At 45.3% G+C, this 21,252-nt stretch overlaps 1 protein-coding gene across 11 annotated transcripts in view; it reads right to left on the bottom strand.

Annotated features, from left to right (window-relative positions):
* The window catches only part of LOC124308237 (neurogenic protein mastermind-like), a 125,818-nt gene that overhangs the window by 21,312 nt on the left and 83,254 nt on the right, over positions 1–21,252 (bottom strand). For 3 of the 11 annotated variants that reach the window (XM_046770764.1, XM_046770768.1, XM_046770771.1), the window contains 2 exons: positions 20,688–20,741; positions 12,490–14,067 (listed from right to left, as the gene is read on the bottom strand). In XM_046770764.1, coding sequence (XP_046626720.1) covers positions 12,490–14,067; positions 20,688–20,741 — 1,632 coding nt within the window. Of the gene's footprint in view, positions 1–12,489; positions 14,071–20,687; positions 20,742–21,252 lie in introns of all 11 variants that reach the window. The other 8 variants (XM_046770765.1, XM_046770769.1, XM_046770772.1 and 5 more) reach the window with 3 other exon arrangements.

The following is a 21,252-nucleotide window of genomic DNA, read 5'->3' as shown; positions in this document are numbered from 1 at the left end:
TATATGTACAGCAGGCTGTTTGTTACACCCTCTACTCTGCTCACTCGAAGGAAGGAGGGAGAGAATCAGTTGATTAGAAAATCAATTTCCACCCAACGCGACAAGATATATACGCGCGTTCCAAGTAATTTGTTTCCACCCCTCCATCCGAGTTACCTACCAACGCACACCGGGAAGCCGGACATAAGTCGGAAGCGGAATAAAGGGAGTGTCGCATCGTTTCGTCTCGTCTTCTCGTCCCGCGTACGAGACCAGCACTCACTCTCTCTCTCTCTCTCTCTCTCTCTCTCTCTCCCGCTCTCTCGTTTTAGACAAAAGGTTAGGCGTGTGCGAGTCCACGTGTAATATGTGGATGTGTCGCGGTACCAAACTCAGCGGTTATTTTCCAGGAGGTCTGCAAAACTCCCGAGAGACGACGACTACGAGCGCGGCTATCCTCGAGGTGTCCGAATGAGGACCGAGATTAGACGTGGCGTCAGCCACTTTATCGTTCCAATCTTCCCTCTCTCCGCATCTCCTCATTCTCGGTGACAAATACATTATATCGGGCGACATTCTAGCCAAGAATAATGTCAGACATCGCAGGTATACACAAAGAATACGAATTATAATGAGAAAAGAAGTAGCGGAAAATTTTGTTCAAATCCCCCATTAACAATTTTAGATTCAATTCAATCCACTATCTCGGCAACGACGACTCGGTGGCGCTGATTCACAAGTTTACACGTCTGTACACGTATAATGCAAACTCGTATGTCGATAGATAGGTTATATCTACGGATATACATATATACATATGTGCATCTGTAAAATGTATTTACATCGACGTTCGCGTTGTCAAGGAGTGGGTGGTGGTGCAGGGAAAGAGGAGAGAGCTGTACGATCCACACTCGTACACCAGCGTGCGGAGAATTACGTTATACACTTATACTATAGGCAGGGAGGGCCGGTTTACACATGCGACGACGGGGATTGCTGCAATGCGGCTGTACGTGTATGTCAGTCTTTTAATTGAAAACGTTATTCGGCCTTCTCTCTCTCCTTGCGGAAGCCCGAGCTGTACGGGTGTCTAAATCCATACGGTATATCCACCACACCTTAGCCTCTTCCACCTGTCCGGCATGCGAATGCGGAGAATGAAAGCTTGGATTTTTGCGAAAAATTAATTAAGCGTTTCGAATCGCAACCGTGTAGTCGGAGTTTAGAGATTTCCGTAAAATCTTCCTTTAGTTACACCAACGCAGAGCACGTGATTAAACGTGTAAATTTGACCCTTTCAAAGGTATAAAGTATGACGGCAGAACCAGCAGCGGCTGTAGTCGAGAGGTAAAATTCATAAGGAAGTGAGCAGTGAATTTCCGGCAATGCGGCGGCATTGGCGGTGGGCTTTGCCTCCCGGTTACAAAGTACGTCTGGGGAAATGGCACTTCCGGGGATGAGACCGAGAGGAGGTAGGAACGCGGCAAGGGTAACCGAGGCCAAACCAAGAGGTACGACAAAGAGAATGAGAACGAGACGGCGATACGGCGAGAGAAAGGGAGGAGGACCGACTGGGATCAGGCGCAGAAGAGCTTTGTTTACAGTAACGAAGATGTAAATAAATTATAACCACCGCTTGCCATCGACCACCAGAGGTTTCCACTGTCCGTCTCCGCACATTTCGTTGATTATTGCACCGACGGCGTATGCGAATATAAATTTTCCAAGCCATAGGCGTGCGTTTATTTATACATGTATCGTACCTACCGTATGCCACGTGAATTTGAAACCCAACGTGGGCAAATACGCGTTTAAGAAGCTTTCTCGCAGCAGCACGGTAGAAAAAATTGCAAACGTTGGAAGGGTTGTTTTACACGTTACCGAGGGAGTAATAAATTCCACTGACTCTTCGTCTGACACTTAGGAAAACGATGCGTTGTCTTCCCAAACGGGAAGAAACGCTTATTATATGGTTTAATGCGTTAATAATAAGTACGCTCGGGAAAGGGTTTTGCAAATAATATGATACTTTTGTGAGAACCTAACAGTCGAAAAATTGCTCAGAACTATGAAATGAAAAAAATAGAACCAGAATGAGTACATGATTTGAAAATAGCCAGGTATGCCACATTTTCTTGTTATTCTCATCACGCGCGCTTTTTTTTTTTTTGGTTTTTTTACAGTAATTTGAAAACAGTTCATGCCTTTGGCGAAAGGCAGGGAAGGTGAGGCGGAATAAAAACGTTTTGAATATCGAAGTGAATTCATCGTTAAACCGTTATCGTCTGCAGGATCATCAAGCATTAACGAACAATATTGATTTGTTATGTTTGATTTTCGGAGCGTTGTTTTCGTCGAAACGCGCCGTTTGTAGATGTAAATTTAGCAGGAACAATCAGAGATAAAATAATCACTTTCCCTCTCCGATTCCAGTGAAACAAGATATAAGAGGATTTTTTATTCGCGGAATAATAACGAGGAACATCTCGATCATCCGACGATGATTTCATAACCACGAGGCTTACTTCGAATCGTTCCCCGCTACCTTGTCGGTGCTGCAAATATTATTTTTCACCACTTTGAGTAGAAGCAGAGACGGTTGGTTCCGCAAAACGAAGAGAAACGGCGCGGATGGTGGGAGTAAAAAATTGGCAACGTTTCTTTATTCGTGTGTGACGCGTAATATCGCATATATCACGGTGTAAAAGCCACCATGTTCAACCGTGACAAACTTTTCAAGTATAATGCAGCTAAAATGGTCGGGATATTGCACGCGAGTTGGAAAAAACGAACCGAGACGAAAGAGAAAAAAATATGAGCAAGATGGAAAAAGAAAAGTACAATTCTGGTTTTTTCAACTAGTCGTTCTCTTTTCTATTTTCGAATCAGAGTATTGAAGTATCATCGAGTAACGTCGTTTGAAAGTTTCTCCAGACGAAACCATAGCTAGCTCTAGTCTGCCGAGAGAAGGAGTGAGAACTTTGTAAGGATTTAATCCGTTCCTTAACTCGGCGAGTTGATCTTTCCGTGGCGGAAAACGGCGCTGCAGCGTTTTGCTCGCGAAAACAAAACGCCGATCTCTCCGTATATCCAACTTGAAAATATCCTCGGATTAACTTGGCACCGTTCAACCTGCAGGCAGATCTTCCTCCCCATAGCTCGTCGTTACCTATCTCTAAAATAAAACGCAAGAAGAAGCATCGGTAAAGCGACAACACCGCCGACCTAATCGAACGGCTTGGCCCAATAACATCTCGCGTTAGAAGTTCGATCGAATTTGTCTCTAGATCGTTTGCAATCGCAAACGAGCCGAACACCCGTGGGCAGGGTATTTGATTCGTTTAGGTCAGGTTGAATCAGTCAGTGTTTCGGTCACTTGACCCTGCGACTTGGCCGAAACTCCGACTTGAACAGCTTTAAAGCAATATACACGCAAGCAATGATCCGCACCGTTGAGAGAACGCAACGACATCCTAGCTATAAGAGTATAATCGCGCATACGTCCCGAAGAATTCAACGAAATTTTATGTCACTTCCCTCCCGCCGCGCGATACGGGGAGATTTGTTTTCGCAAGAGGGCGAGACACGGTGGGCAATTTCATTATCGTGCCACGTTCGCCGACCGGTGACGGGTTATAAGACCAGGCGTAAGGCGCCCGCTATCATCGGGAGCATCGCGCTACGCCGGCAACACCTAGTTATCGTCGTAGTCGGGAGAAACGACGAACCACGCCATAGACGCGACGCCGTTTCAACGCCCACGCACACACCGCTTTCAGAGGCACACCGACACCGGCCGCTCTCTTTCTCTCTCTCCTCTCCAGAGGCGGCGGCAGCAGCAGCACCATCGAAGGCACGTAGGCCATATTACGCAGCGAACGAGCATCTCTGGGTGTATATGCCCATATACGTCCGTACGCAACAAGGGACATACGCACACCTCGGACCGATCGGCCCGAGAACTCTGTGATCCGTGCATCCCAACCACTTTTGTTCACCCAGTCATTGGTTCATTCATATTTGTTCACCATGCCGAAGAGCAACGTTGAGGCTTCGGATGCTGGACTCTCGGCGACGAGGCAGCTACGGTTTCCTCTTTCTTCGTTCCTCTCCGGCGGCCCGTCATCTCCCTCTACAAAACTCCGGGCGTAAATGAGCACATCCTGCCTCTCTCAGACGAGAGACAAAGAAGCCCGATCGAGATCCAAGCTTTCTCTCGATGAAAATTTTCAACAAATTTTTTCTCACCCTAGGCACGCGTTCTATCTTATTTTGATCATCGTCGCGTGACCGACGACGAGACCCGGAGGGGATAAAATAGTTGATAAGAGAATTAATACTCTCGAGCCTTTAACCTCGCCAACGGACAAACTATTTTCAACTTTAACGAGTTGTTTATCGGGACCCGGCTTTGCCAACCGTCGTAAGGTAGCGAGGCACTTGTTTGGATCATCTCGTGCGGTACGGACTTGGCGTCGTCTTCTTGAATTCCGACCACATCTCAAACCCTGTTTAATAGCTGGTCGAAACTTAACCGTACGGTTTGCGATACGGTGGCGGAAATTCGGGTAAAACGAAGACGAGGAACAAGAACGATTCCTCGGGAGTTGAGCTACTCCGTCTATTTCGTGCCTCAAAGAGTTTGGCACCCGTGTTCACGATGCGAGGACCGCGCGGCGAGCGCCGTAAGGCGGGACTATTTTTGAGCGGTGTTTATCTGGCCTGGATTATATAGTTATGAGTTCCAGAAGGCAGAGCAACGGCGGGATAGTTCCTTGAAAGAGGTCTCGATCATTTGCCCGGAGTTGCGCGAATTATACTCGCGGTACCTGAAACAACGAGACCTCGCAGTTGGAAGAGATTACGAACCCCCTTGCCGGCAAGCCCCGAATGCGGAACGGAGAAAGTGTGAAAAGATTACCGTTTGTCGAAAGCTTGCCTCAGCTTGCGATCTTTGCGATATTCAAATATTGTACTCGAATTTAGTATTAATAATATGCGTGTAATTAAATCACCTGTTATACGTAAAATCTTTCTTTACAAAGAAAGAATTATATTCAAGAGACGAAGAATCGGATGTTGAAAATTATTCAAAGGCCCTTAGCGATTTGGAATATCGAAGAGCGAGTTACTCTGCAGTAAATTACAACCTTGCTCTGTTGCAGGTACGAAAGAAGAGAGGAAGATACGCGAAGAGACGAAGCACTCCTCCACGACGTACATCAACTGGTATAAGTGATTAGCACCGGAGTGCGCAATTTGCGGAGTAAAGTCGAGAATCCGAAAAAAAGAGGAACGACTAGAGGGAAAAACCAAAGGTGCAGAGAGAGCGTGTTATCCCAAGTTGGGCGAAATTCGGTTAGTCAAAAAATCCTTCTTATAAAACCGGGCCGGCGTTCTCGGAGCCCTTGACGTTCGATCACGTTCTAAATTTAAAAAAGTGGCTCGCCTCGCAATTGAGGAGGCACTTTTTCCTAGATGGTATCGCGAGTCGACGACGACGAAGGCGCGTACGCTGTATAATACGCGACTAAATATATACGTGTAAAAATCTTATCCGCTTTTACAACAGCAGCAGAAGCATCAGCGGCGGCTTGAGCTTTGGAAATCGAAAATCTGAAATGAAAAGTACAAATACCTGTCGCATCGAAGCGCTCGTGCACCGTCGTCGTTAATGAACAAGGCACGCGCGGCGCTCCCGTTCGAAAATATGGTCGTGCACTTTGTGTCACGGTCGCGCTAATATTAGCAGCCAACGATTACTGATCGACAAATCGAGAACCAGGTATTCGACTCGTGTCCCGAGGCGTCAATCAACCTGAAGTTGTACGATACCGAGGCTAGTCTGGGCCTGAGCTCGATCGTACGGCTGTAGTTAAGGCTAACGACAGATTGGCGACAAATAACCTTACGGGGACTAAAAGAATTCGCAATATTTCCAACCCTTTGGTGGTGATTGATCCGTCGAAGGTTAATCTCTGTTTTTTTTTTTCATATTTCTATTATATTTTTGCACTTTTTATATGCCCGTAAAGACGTTTTAGACTCTGGGGTGCCTGAGGCATTAAAATTTAATGCAAAATTGGAATAATTTAATTATTCGTACGTTTTTTGTAAACAATTCGCGTGAAAATACTCCTTGTTTTAAATTTAAAGAAATGTTTGAAAATCTATTTTTTTTTTGTAACGTAGACAGCTGAGGTGCTGAAATTTATAGTGTATATTTTTTCAGATTTTTCCGTAAGCTAGTTTTCTCTAAAAAAAATTTAGCAAATTTCGACAAATGAATTTTGTTTTTTGTACATTACTCAAAAAACTGCAAACTTAGCCAGCGATTCCGAAAACCCATATTATCTCCCATGATTTTCAAAATTTCTTCAGTATAAAAATTTCCCCCTCAAAGTGTTAAATTGACATAAATTTCGCTGACAAGGTGACGTGAGGATAGACCAATTATTATTGAATATAAAAATCATGCGCAAGTCGCCGCACGAATTGCCCGACGGAATTTCCACACGATGGAATAAAAATCATTCCGCAACTATAATGAAATATACTTTTTATCGCGACTGTACGAATGTTCATTGCTACGGCGGCAGCGGCAGAAGGCGGACAAGCCGCGCGGCGATGCAAGGTGGGTTATACATGTACAAAACAGTGTCATGGATATTGATTTCACGAGCATGTGTGTTACGCGTTCGTTCGATACGTATACTTGTAACATTCGGGAGGCGCAACTCCGCGGTGCTACATCAGGAATGTGCTTCATAATACGTATACGCATACCACGGCACTACGATTCGTTTGCGGATTTACACGCACGTATTTCGCAGCCCACCCTTCGCACACCCTACGAGTATATACCTGTAGGTACGTATGCGATTGCGTATGGGTGGGTGTCCGACTTGTCGCGTGTGCGTATAAAAGATCGTTGCAAAAACACTCGGCACGCTTGCCCTGCGCGATAACTGCAACATAAACTGCATCGCTGCTGCAGCGCGGTCAGAGAGTGTAACAAGAAAGCCCGATGATAACTTTGAGGCAAGTTATTTTACCAAGATGTGCGCAACTTGTATACCACGTCGTATTTTAAATATGTAGAAATATGTAGCACGTATAATAGGTAGATTAATAAATTAATTGATGACCTACGGTTGTTGTTCGAAAATAATTATTGTGTCCGAAGACTCTGCTGCGGTCCTGACTTCGAAGCGACAAGGGAGAGAGAGAGAGAGAGAACACATGTATTTATCAGTCGTTTGTTAACTGCTCACGTATTAAACGGTAGATATAAACGCAGGCACATGTTACGCAAAATAAAATAACGTCGGGTATAATGGGCAGAGTGAGAGAGGGAGAAGATACGTGTCGCGTTTATCGTGCGAGTACATATACATATTATTACACTGTGTAATTTAAGAACTTAGGAATACATTAAATCGAGCGGCAAAATTAGAGGAGGAAAAAGACGGGAACAGATTTTGAAAGAAATATAAACGAAATAAAAAAATTAAAAAAAACAGCAACCAGACCAAGCGAGAAACATTTAATAAGAGTTCAAAGTTTTATTGTTTCCTCCTTCTCACACCTTGCAAGCATTATGCCAACTTACTAACAATTACAATCTCGGTAAACTAACTTTGCCTATCGAGAAATGTAGACACCGGATGTTATCGATATGTGACGTCATCTCGTATGACATACGCATCTAAAAAGGAAATAGACGCCTGTACATGCATATGTATGCATGTATGTATAGAGATACTCTATGACAATAGCAAAACCGTACGTACCTAACGTGCAATGTGTAGTTTCGATAAACAAACAACGACAAGACTCGGGGGGATTTACGTCACCCGTTGGCAAAATGTGATTTCATGTGAATGAATCATTTTTAAAAGTGCTGTCAGATAGGTCGTCAGATACTCATCTTCTTCATAGACTGCATATGGGGCATTCCGAGCTAACCGTACCAACGTTGGACCCTCACCATTTTTGATTGTATTCAACAAATTTTAGGCGATTGTCCCACTTCCAAAACAGTACTCTGAAATCTGTCTGATTTTTCGAGTAATCTTGTATTACTTGTGAGTTTTAGGAAAGCCGACATGTCTTACGCCGTAATTTCAAAACTTGAAAAAATTCTTGAAAATTTCTCGTTATGCGTCAAAATTTTTAAGCTTAGATCCAAAGTGGATCAGCGACGACTGCTTCTACTCTTGCTGGATGTTTTTAGAGAAAAGAAATTGAAAGAAAAAAAAATAAGCAAGAATCATTTTACTGTGGTCGGTTGCTAAAACATTTTCGTACGTAACGCCGGATTTTCGCGAATTTTTTCAGATCAAGAATCAAAAATGGTGTGGGACCAACATCGGTACAATTGGCATGGAATGCCTCATATGTATAGCGTCGATTAAGAGTTTTTTGAAACTATTTCGTGACATTGTCGTCTTGTTGGGTACATACACACATATATACATATATAAATGAGCAATCTTGACGCCGTTTTCGTTCACGGCTATCTTTCAAACGACTTCGCTTTTTTTTCCACGCCTATATAGTTCGTTTTTTTTCTCTTTAGGCAGAGAAATTACTAACCGAGAATTAGAAAACTAAATCGTATTCGAGACGGGCATGGGGACAGTTTTTCGATCAGATCTCAGGGCCATGATTCTCCCTTTTTCTTTTCTGTCAATTTTTTTTAACTTTGTTTGTTTTCTTCCGAACCTTAGTTGGACATCTTTGGTTGATTTATTTACCTCAATTGCCGAGTCCAATGGACTCCGATGCGACTGATAAGAGTTATTCAAATTTACTTGCCCATGCTTGAACATTTATCTCTTTCCTTTTCGTTTTTTTGTACATTAGTTCTTCTATTTCTCCTCCTTACCGTCCAATTTAATTATTATTATCACTATTATTATTATCATTACTACTACAACTACCGCCACTACTATTGTTATTATTATATTCTATCCTTCGGTCTTCTTTTCATGCCCTCGAACGCCGGCATGCGGATAGACATTTGAATATTTAGTCAATTAGGTTACTTTGCATAGGTTATAGGTGACTACGGGTTTATATAGATTCTATGGTTGCTGCAGCATGCGCGCATCCACAAGCCATTCCTATCCAATACGCATGGCCGCTTAGTGGGTCTCGACTCGAAACTCACGTGCGTGCCGCACCGCAGCCTTTTCCCATTCGGTGACCGGGCGAAATTGATCCTCGTCCAAGATAAGACCCGACGACGACGACACTAATCGTGATCTCCGCGTTCCCGCTCGGCGTATTACATTAAAGGTATACGTACAAACGCGCACGCGTGCAGCGGCGCATCCCTGGAGCATCGTTTCACAGGTCGCCTGTATTTTTCCTCTGTTATTCCCAAAATCGACACGCGAGGTTTCGACCGTATAACGTACATACGTCCGCTTCTCCGCATAATATACGAATTAATGACTCGATCGTTACTTTCACACCGTGACGCGAGTTTGCTCTGCTTCATGTCCGGATAACCGACGATACAAACCCAGAGCTACAAGTTGTCACGTCTGTCTTAGAATACTGATCGCAAGAACAGACGCAAAGAGATCGCTTACAAAATACGGACCAATTTCTCTCCGCGTTCAAAGAGTTATCCACAATAGCTTGAGAACATCGAATCCGAAGTTTTCTATAAAGTGGTTTCGTCCATGCACAACCTTCACGATACCCGAACATCGTGCAGCCGACCGATACACCTCGATCGAGATCGAACGATCTACAGGATCTTGACACCGACTATCGCGGGTCGAGGAGTCGACAGCAAAAAAAATGAATAAAAAAATATAAAAATAAAAATAAAAAAAAAAACACCAACAGAGTACGAGATCGAGACCGGACATACGATTAGCTTATAAAACAGGCGAGACACGGGGCGGAAGCGAACGCCGGCCTCGCGTCGCTTCTGACCGTACAGAGGAAGGTAAATTGTAACGAGGATCGGGGCACAGGCTGCACGCGTATGGCCGACCTGTGGGTCGGTGGCTGGTTGGCCCTTTGAACCTTCTGATACTATACATATGCAGACGGGGCCCGTTTCGTAGTGGAGGGCATCCGGTGGATGACGAGGCAGCAGCGGCAGCAACGGCAGCGTTATAAAGCGGGGAAGCGGATTTGCATAACCTCGTCAACGAGGCACGAGTCGTTCGCCTGGTAATCAGGGCATTCGCATCCGAGGCGATATGATTTTACGAGGCCTGACTGCCTGACACCCAACTCGACCCGGACAACGCCTTGTCGTTACAACCTTACCGTTCCACTTTGCGATCATGCCGTCCGTCGCGGATTCCCCTGCCCGTTATTTCCACGACTTCCGCTCGGATAAAATCGTCGAAAACTACCGATTCGCTGTTCAACGTGTATTTTACGTTATCAACGAGGCTTGCTGCTTCCTGACCGCGCAACCTTTTACTCGCGTACAAATTCTCAAGCTCCTCAAAAATTACATGCAGAACAATTGCGAAGGTCAAAGATCGTTGGCGGAGAAGAGAATCAACGCGCTCTTCGTCGAAGGTAGATTTCAGCGTGATTGATCTTCTCGAAAATGATGCCAAGTATAAAGGTATACGCGTCGTATGCTTGCCTGCATCACGCGCGGTGGTCGCGTAGAATCAAGATCGTCATCGATTCGTTTCTGGATCTGGTATCAAGATTGTATTGTCCAGAAATTAACGGAGCATCGTGCGAGCGGCGGGACATGTCACAGTGGCTCATAGAGGGAGAGGAGATAGCGTGACAGTCACGGTGCATATAGTCGAATGTAAATGCATCCCGTGATTTATGACAGTCAGACGTGAGTCTAGCGGCTCGGTTAGGACTACGGGAAGCATCTCGAACGCAGATAACCGAACGAGATGCGCGTTGAAGTTGAGGAAAGTCAAAAATAAATAAATAAACAAAATAAAAAATGTCAAATCAGAGGACGGAGAAGCACGACGAAAGAGAAAAAGACAGAGAGAGAGAGAGGGATGGAGGAGAAGAATCGAAAGATAAGAAAAAAAAAAGCAAGACCTCGATCGGGGGGGTCCACGTTTAGAGTTCGGGCTTAGAACCCGTTACGTAAAAGCTCAAAGCTGCAGGGCTGGTCGTTTTTACATGCATTATTATATAAAGTACCACGACGAAATAAATTTGCGACGACGAAGAAGGAACGTCGAAACTGAGGAGAGTGGTGCGTGTGCTGTGTAACGAGAAAATTCATAAAGTGAGTGAGAGGAGGGGGAGGGGGGATGGCAGAGCGAGGAAAAGAGAGGGGTAAACTACTTGTTGCGCGTCGCGACGCCCCGAACGTCTCCGTCCCGTCGCCCCCCAGACATCGGGTACAAAAATAGATACGCCACCGCGCGTGTCGCGACGCAACAGATATGATCGCCGGTTTGTATCACAGTTGAAACGTATACCCGATTCATCGACGCGTCTGTATTAATGCAGATGTCCTGGCTCATCCGAGCCGGCAATTAATTAAAACTGATACAGGACGCGCCTCTTCCGAATCATTCGCAAGGATGCGCGAATGCATGCTTCGTTGGATCGTTAGTCTGGATCGAAGTTCGTCGCAGCGTTGAGAAAAATATCGTCATGGGTATATATTTTCCAAGTACCACGTGCGTTGACGCATCCACCTTTTCGTAAGGTATTTTAGTAGAGAGTGATAGGTTGGACTTGCGCTTGTTATCCAAACCTGACTCGGTTAAGGCAATTTTACGTCGGCGGTTCGGCACATAGACGAATGACGTAGAGATACACGGGCGATTGGCGAACGATGACGCACTTCGGCAAATTCTTCGCAAACGCGAATATATGATACGCGTCGCTGACCATAGAACGCAAAGCTTCCGACTACCATTACTTCTCATCCCTTCGCGTGTAATTTATCCTTGCATTTTACGCAGCTGTAGCCGCGCGTCTAGCAATAAGTATTATTATCGCATTGAACCTCTCGAGGTACATGCGTTGTGTTTTCATTGGTATTACGGTACAAGGCATGCACGTATCGCGAATTGTGATAACAACGCTCGGCGGTAGAGCTGCGTACCTAATGAAAAGAATTCTTTGCTTGTTTCTTTGTTTGTTTTTATCGTCACGTAACATAGCTTGCATAGTTGGACGCGATAAAAATTATCCGCTTCTTCGGGCCGCGGGTCGTCGGTTCCTCGTTTCTTCGAATCCGAACGCAAATTCGAACGTCTGACGACAATTTGTAAGAAGTTACAATGGGAATGAAAAAAATCCCATGGTTTTATCGACTTCGCGCAAACTACCGAATTAAACCCAAAGAAAATGCCCGTCGCTCGAACTTGAGCAAACATATTCCCTTTCCATTTTCCCCACAAGGGGTATCGCGTGTATAGTATTCACTATACGTTGAGACTGCGAAAGGTATTTTTCCGCAGCGCGCTTATCCTTCGGCAAATATACCTCGAACGGCAAATGGTGAAACGGCCAAACATCAAAATCGTGACTGACCTGTATCTGGTGTCCAGGGTTGCTGATGTGTAGCTGCTGTGCCTGGTTGATCTGTAGCGTGGAAGTGCCAGGTCCCGAAGGAGGCCTTGGAGGAGTTGAGCTGGTGAAGGGTCCTTGAGATCCGGACTGGTTGGGCCCACCACCGGCCTGAGATCCTCTAGGGGGTAAAGGATACCCGGGGCTGCCGTGATTGGGCATAGACCCGGGGCTACCGTAGGGCGAATACTGTTGCTTGTACCCGGCGGCGGGTCCCATCATCGACGGTTTGCCGCCGGAATTTTGGGCCCGCTTGATGTCACCGAGTGTCGAGAATTGCGACTGGGCGGTAAAAATATCGGCAGTCGATTGTCCCTGGAAGTTTCCCGAATTGTTCGTCTTGTGATAGGCCCCCGCCGTCTGCGCGGTCTGGGCCTGACTTCCGGGTGGTCCGTTGCTGCCGGGACTACCGAGGTAATCGGAGGCCCCGGCAAACTGAGGAAACTCGGCGTAGGGCGACCTGGCAGCCGGTCCCCTCGCCGCGGCTGCCGCGGGATTAAAACCGCCGAGACCGAGGTGCTGATTCTTGTGCTGATGCTGCTCGGCCATCTGCTTCAGGGTCTGAGCGGCCGGACTCATCTCGGACTTGAAGTCGAGACCGGAGTAGGCGAGTCGGGCCGGCGAGTATTGGGCCGATCCTAAGGCCCCGGGGCTCGAGTTCGTCGGAAGGGTCGTGCCGTTGTTGTTGTTGTTGTTGTTACTGCTGTTGTTGTTGTTGTGCTGGTGAACGGCATCCTTGTCGTCCTCTACCTTTATCTGACCGTTGTTGGTAACGTTGTTGGGTAGAGCGTTGCTGGCGAGGTTGTCGACGCACTTGTCCTCGAAGTCAAAGTCCTTCATGAACTCCGGATGAAAGTCGGATATCTCCGATATGAGGTCCTTGAACGCGTCCGAGGTTATGATCTCGTCGCCGGTATCGTCGCCGATAAAGTCCGAGAAGCCGGGGAATCCGGCGCCGTTCGCAGCCGCGTCCTTTTCCAATGCCGCCGCGCACTGCTCGAGATCCACGAACTCGTTGTCCGGCTCCTGCTTGCACTCGACTAGGTTCCCCAGGTCGACGCAACCGATTCCGCCCCCCGTCGGGACCCGCGGTCCCCCAGCCGCGGGTGGATCGGGCCCCGATTTCGGCGAGGCGGTCGAGTTTACGTGATCGCTCTTCACCGACGCGTTCGTCAGCGCCTTCACGGTTACGTTCGTGGATATCTGCTGGGGCTGGGAGTTTGCCGCCGAAGTTGTGAACTCCAGTTGCTGAACTATCTCCACAGAGAACTTGGTCAGACCCTCGTTTCCACCCTGTTGCTGCTGTTGCTGTTGTTGCTGCTGCTGCTGCTGCTGTTGCTGGGGGCCCGAGGTATTCGCCCCGTGGCCGTGGTGCGGACCACCCCCACCACCCCCGCCACCCCCGCCCCCGCTCCCGGGGGCCTGCTGCTGATGCTGTGCCTGGGTGCATTGCAGTTTCGACGGGGGTTCCCCAAAGCCGCCGTCCCCGCTGCCCCCACCCGGTGGCTCCAACTCCTCCGCGGTCCGTTTCAGGAATTTCTGCTGCTGAAACAAACGATCAACGCTGTCTAAATACTGTCAAAATAATCCTGGGGGTTTTCTTTTTCACACGGTAATACGGAAGAGTTGTCGTGTTACGAGGATACACGGGGGGTAGTTCAGGGACTGGACATACGAATATGTCCTGCGAATGAACGTTGTTGTAACGACGTTGAATTTTTGTGCACAAATGTCGACGTGAAAAAACTTTCTTTTTTTCTCAAAATGGTTGAAGAATAAGAGAATATTCTTACCGTAGCTTCGTTCGAACAATTTACAATTACACAGTGGCAAGACGGCTATTTCGAATTACGAATTCGGCATTCGGTTGATCACACTTTAAAATTTCGCGTCAATTATTATACATATTTGTTAAAAGGGGCAATGTTTTTTTTCTTCTCTTTTTATAGTTTCATATACCGACCAGGCGACTTTAAACGTATAAGAATTTTTCACGACCGTTATCGACATACAGCGAAATACTTTTTGAAATCATACTTTGTCACTTTGTTTTTCCTGGTTAAGAAGGTCTTATTTGCCCTAAGACAAGTCCCCCTGAGGGAGGGAAACGGAGGAAGAAAAAAAGTGAGAGGGATAGAAAGAGGAGGGGAGTCTTGGCATCGATGGAGACCCAGCGAGGAGTTTGCGATTTTGCGAAATACGCGTAGCTACTTCCCTGCGGCGTCTCGGTGTAGGAAAAATTTACGCAACAAGTGCGCGATGACCGAAATTTTAAAGAAGTCGAATTACGTAAGACGAGGGTCGTGATATTGAGAATAGTAATAAGGCTGTGGACGTCGGTTCGTCACTAATCTAAATCGTCGTCCGAACATCCTCTCGCGTTCTTTCGTTCACAATTTTGAAACTCGCACACGCGGACAGTTTTGAAAGAGGTTTGCTTTCTCCACCATTCGTGCAGGAAGTGTTTATGCATAATCGGTAGTTTTCAAACGTTCCAAGGTGTCACTTTCGAGGAACGAGCGACAATGGCTCGGCTGAAAAGCGTGTGTGTGTCTGTTCAACTATCGAGTAAAACTCGGTAAATCTATGTTAATAGATTCGCGATGCTTCGAGGTGATTTTCAACCGGATTACAATCCGTTGGGATCTAAACTTCGAACAACAACGTAGACGAGGGAGCTAGAAGGAGATAACGAAAAATCTGGTAGGTATAAGGTAGGCACAAACATATATATATATATATATATATACATACACGGGCGGCCAACAGTCAACGTAACTGTTCTTTATCACCGAGAAATATCTTTCGACTGAAAAAGGAAGAGGAGAAGGAGGAGGAGAAGGAAGCTGCCTACATGCGACAGAATTCGTCATGAGACTTTGAACCACAATCTCAATATGCAGTGCTACGGTTTTAACCAAACGGCGTAAGTCGCGACGTATTTTCCATGTTTTCTTTTTTTCTCTTCCATTCAAATGCTATTCCAATTATGATAATAATTTTTTTTTTTTTGCCGTGCCGAGCTCACTCGATCAACGTGGTGTACATGATTGTCGGTACAAGGATCACAAGCTTGTCAGCGGCGAAAGTGGATCGCATGGAGTACGCAATTGTAAATTTATAAACCGACAATGGGAGAGGTTTTTACTTCTTCTGCTGCTCGTTCATTTTCCGTTATCAATTACTGTAGGTAATGTAAATACCCGCATGAACAGACTAGACACGCGATGCTTGCTGTATTCTTTAGGTACGGTTTCTCATCGTTAGTCTAGACACTTTATACTTTGGCGATTTCTTAGAGTTTTCCACATTAACAATCCAACGGATACATGTTACAGTGGGTTTCGTGGTAATTTTTTCAGTTTCTGAAACCTTGAAATTTTATTTCAAACATACTGTAATTTTCGATACTATGCCTAGTATTTTGCCAACCAAGCACAAGAGTGGCAAAAAGAATTTCAAAAATCATGCAAAAAAAGCTCTTTCACTCTGCCTTTTTTTCTCATACGGAGGTTGATCGTGACTTTTTCCATCGTTTCACTTTTTCTATACATTTTTAGTATTCTACTCGGTTACTTCTCTAATTTTTCTTTCATCCGTCATGCTACGTGTTATTATATTTATAGTTTTTCTCTTAATTTCGTTACGTAGTACTTATACCAACTCTGTATCTCTATCCTATTATGCCCCATAGAATTCCTAGGGCACAAGAAATAACCGCTCAGCCACTTACTCTCTCTTTCTCAAATAAATCGAACTAAATAACTTCGAACAGCAACAAGTACGAGTCAGAGTTCGATGAAGCGAAGAATTGAGATAAGTATAGTATCGCGCACACTGAACTTCACGTTATGCCGGGTGATTAAGCCCCGGGCTACCGCAGAAGCGGCATATAGAAAAGTAGAGTGGTTAGTAAAATAAAATCGTTCCAGAAAGTGGGGCTAATGTCGAATACCCGCAGAGTCAGACTCACTCATCCCGGCTGTCTGTATTTACAACTGGGATTGGAGCCTGCGGAAAAAGTCTCTGCCGCCCTCTCCCTCTTTCTTCGTTTCGCTGCAGGGGGTTGGTTCGGGCCAAGGCAGAAGCCAGGAGTGAAGAGTTTCCCTGTGACAGGGCGGAGTGAACGAGAAGAACGCGGGTAAAGACGACGAGGAAGAGAAAAAGAAAGAGGAAGAGAAAGAGAAAGAGAAAGAGAAAAGCGGTCTCGGGGCCGGCCGGCTCGGCACTGCGGGAAGGCAATTTCGCGGGGTAGTTTCGTCCTCGGGTTTGTCGGGAGGTCGCGGATGGCCAGGAGCGAGGGGGTGGATAAAGGGGTGTCGGGGGCGGCTGATAACGGCGGGCTTCCACGGCGCCGCGCGTCAATATTGCCTCCGAGTTGCCCGCACTCCCGGCCAGGTCGCAGCCAAGGTGTAGTAAAAAGAACCACCGCGTTAGAGAGGAGAGTGGCTGAGCGTGGCGTAAAAGAAACAGGATCCACAGATTATTTCGGCAAGGAATGTTGCATTTCTTTTTTTTTTTTTTTTAATTGTCGTTCGACAAACATCTAGATACACGCGTACCTCTCGACGACATTTTTCTTCCCGAGGTGGCGATAAGCCGATCGGATCCTCAACGAGGTCAAACTGCCCAAAGTGAACCGGAAGTTGGGCCACCGGATGTTACGTATGCATGTCACGACTTCCTGCCCAAGGAAGATACAGGTAATGCATCTTCTTTTTAGCGTATATCGTACTTCTGTGCGCATATTATCTGCAGGTAATTTTTCAGGAGCACAATGATAAAAAAAAAATTGTGGGTGCATTTTAATGCTGACGCTGTCCGCTGGAGATGCTTTGTACATACTGCAGTATTAAATACAGGATAACGAATTATCCAATGGTATTGTGTTATACAGGAGCGTAAGAGATCCTTGTTTGTAGAAGCGTTTCACGGTTTCGGTGCCTGGCGCCTCTCGACTCCTGACTCTTGACTCCGATTTAATAGTCAAGCTCCGAAGGATACGTATAACGTCAACGGCTCAAGGCGGTTCGAGTTACAGACGATGGCGGAGGCCGGCTGAAAGCTAATTTAGTTTGAAATCAGATAACTACCCGCGGCGGTGGCTGAGAAGTTTGTACATTTTGCCGCTGTTCCTATCCCGACCGACCGACATGGGGGTCGCTCGGTTTTTCCACAACAACAGAATGGTCGGAGAATAAATCAATACCGTTTTTCGGCACACTCTTAATACGTGCAATAAGCGGGAGATTTTAACGCGAGATGGCTCTCCCACCCCCCCCCCCCCCTCCTTTTTTTCATTCGAGGACGATCATCGTTATCTGCAGGGACCCGCGTCGAGGAGGAGTAGGCATAATTCCTCTCGGGATAAACGAGGGCTCGGCGAGGTTTCGCGTCGACCTAAATTTAGGAGAAAAATGGTCCGACCCGACCTGAACAATCCTAAAGCGAGCTGGACCATCCGCGGGAGATAAAATTGAAACATAGTAGGCTGCTGGAAGACGTAGGCGATGATAGCCGCGCCTGATAACGCGATGGATAGGCCCACCCATACGCCTACGTTGTACTACGGTGTTACACGTATATGCCAGCGTGCACTAAACACTTCGAAGAGACCAATTTTTCCCCTTCGCGGGATATTATACAATTCCGCGAAATAAATTCGCATCGTTCGAATTGGTCAAGCGTCGACCATGCCTATTCGCATGCTCTGATATCACCGCTTAGACAATCGTGGGAAGGAAAAAATTTTCTTTCCAAACATATATATTTTAACAAATAAAATCATCGCGAATAGAACGAAGAATTATTTTTACCCCAAAAATTACCGCAAGTATTTTTTTGTTTATTTTTTTTTATATATTATACAAAAATACATGATATTATACGAACGTATTTACCCTTACAATCCTTGTTGAATAATACAATATCCCTAACCTTGCGTACACGCACAACGGATCTTGACTAGAATTTTAAACAATTCGTTATTTGCAGTGATAGGAAAATAACAACGGGTGGCACGATAACGAAGAATTTTCATCAGTCAGAAGCTACGGGGACATATCATAGCTATACCATCGCAAGCCCGGATTCTAGACCCTGTTTGTTCTGAGAATTAATTACCTCGACGCTGTTAGACTCTGGCGTACAACTATCGACCGAGAAACTTTCAACTAGCGGGAAGAAGATTCTAGGCGAGAAGCGGTAGGTACACACATAGTTGGGAGATAATCCGTGCGCGAAGTCGAGAGTGGAATATAATAATACAGGCGTTGCAAGCTGCGAAGAAGGAATAATTATCGCAGGGTCGCTGCATCGCGTCTGTGACGATAAATAAAAATTTGAGAGAAAAAAAAAAAAAAAAGTTAAAAATAAAACGGCAACAACCAAAAATCACCGCGAATGGTGGGAGTTTTTTTATTCATTTATTTATTTATTTATTTTTTCTTTTCTTTTCTTTTTTTCGAGAAGCTTATTTGGGGGCGGGGGAGGGGGGCAAACAGCTCGAAACAAGGTTGGGGCAACTCGACGTCGTCGTCGATGACGCGACCGGCGTATCTCCTCCTCGGCGAGTGAGGAGTCCGAGGTTAATCGTATGCGTCTGATCCACGAGCGCAAACCGAGCCCACCTTTTGACTCTCGCAGCTCTTGTTAAATACGTCGTCGATTTTCGCCTCACGCGCAAGGACTAAAACACGCTCATTGTTCCTCCCGCCTCTCGCCGTAATTTTTTTTTTTCTTGGTTAGCCCGTATAATATACATACATATAACCTTTGACATACGAGATTTTCGAGCGTTCCAATTTTTCCTAGCAATACTTTATAGGTGTGTCTTTGTGTCGCGTACATTTTTTCTTGAATGTTGTTCACTTTTCATCATTCTCGATATTTTCACGTGGATCGGTTTAAATACTGCAGGAAAGAAAGAAGTTTGTATAAAGTGTTACTACAATGAAAACAACGCCGGTTAACAAAGTCAAGGTAAACTTTGTCCCACGGTTTTGGCACCGCGGTTATTTCCGAATTTATTATTCATACAGCTTTGTTATAAATCTCGATTAATCTCCGGCAGAGTCAAGCCAATGGTAAATGGGTCTTGTTGAAAGGGAGCGATAAATCGATCGATCGATCGATCGATACAAGCTAGGCAGGTGTCCTGATCTGCCATAAGATAATTAAAAAAATTGCAAAGAAATCCGAACTTGTACATTCCACGTATCGCCAACTTGAAAAAAATTTTCTTCCAAAATGGATGCGCAATTCTCTCGGCTCTGAACCCGCCATTTATGCGTCTACGTATACAATACATCTACGTCTACCAGAGCGAGCTGCAGCAAGAGTTTACTTTACAACCGAGAATGTTTCGCAATTGGATAATGGGATGGGGTGGTGGTTATTTCAGAAGCGTGATGAGAAATCATCGGAAGAGATAATGTTTTAAAGAGAAACGTCGGGATTATATATTTAACCAGTGTTCAGAAATACGATTTCCTGCCAAGCGATACGCGCCTCGCACAGGGGTCGGTGTGTATGGAAAGAGGCAAATCTTTTCCTCGCACGTCGTGTATAATCTTTCCTTCATAGATCCGTGGTAGCCACGTGAGGCGAAAACTATCGGACGATGACGCGATTCTAAAAATTTCGTATCGGTTTGTTTTTTTTTTTTTTCTGCTCTTTCAATCATGAACGAGGATTCGCCGTTACAAGGTACGATGCGCTCTCTCAATAGAGCCGCACTGCAGCAAATACAACGTTTCTGTCATTTCTACTACCACGTAAGCAAACTTATTCACATCTGAACGCACAATCTTTCGTGTAAAACGTTACGTGAATAATTATGTAAGTATATATATATATTGACACACAAGTATTTTTCCAGATTAAAATAAAATAAAATTGAAGTCTAACCGATGCAAACAACTATGATGAGAGAGTTTGCGACTTGTACTGTTGCAGCTCTATTGGGAGAGTGCACTTTATCGCGATTTTTGATATACATACAACAGATCAGATCGTCTTGCGGAATTCAGTGTAGACATTATATTTAGGAAATAAGGAAAGCGAAACAATAGGGAATGTGAAAAAGATTTGCTTTGCCTTCTAGAGCCCGTGACGCTTGTAAATGTTAATTAATAATTATAGTCTGATTGATCTTAACGTACGTTACCCAGACGGCCGTTCGTCAAGTAGGAACCCACATCGGCGCACGTACGTACCTGAAACAAGAAAATCAAACACACCTGTAAATTAATCTGATTTTTGTTAATTGCATCTTAGATCAAGGTAAGATATAATAATCGATTCAAGCAGCTCGAGAGAAATATTCATTATTTCAAATTGTACTCTTGGATATGTTTTTTTTTTCCTCATTCCTCATTATAAGTGCTTCTCTCGCAATAAGTAGACTTTTATACTCATGCGATTGACGACGAAGGAAAACAAAGACGAGAGTGAAGGTAGAATAAAATATAAGCTACGGTCAATTTGAATCGGCGCGTGTATGTTAATATGTATAGGTGTAATAAACTCGCGAGGTATCGAATGAACCGGCGAGTTGATACGAGACGATTTCATGCAGTTTGTCATTAATTCATCGCCGTACGCGCCTGACGCACGATTCGACACCTGCAGCACCGAGTGTTGCGAGTGAATATATCTGCGGACCATGATTAGTTAGCAACGAGTGAATTGCGTGCATCATAGACACGCGTGTGTGTGTGTGTTGTG

The sequence above is a fragment of the Neodiprion virginianus genome, chromosome 6, assembly GCF_021901495.1.
Source record: "Neodiprion virginianus isolate iyNeoVirg1 chromosome 6, iyNeoVirg1.1, whole genome shotgun sequence".
Classification (NCBI taxonomy): domain Eukaryota; kingdom Metazoa; phylum Arthropoda; class Insecta; order Hymenoptera; family Diprionidae; genus Neodiprion; species Neodiprion virginianus.
Note: the sequence above shows the minus strand (reverse complement) of the source record. Positions and strands in the feature narration are given on the sequence as shown.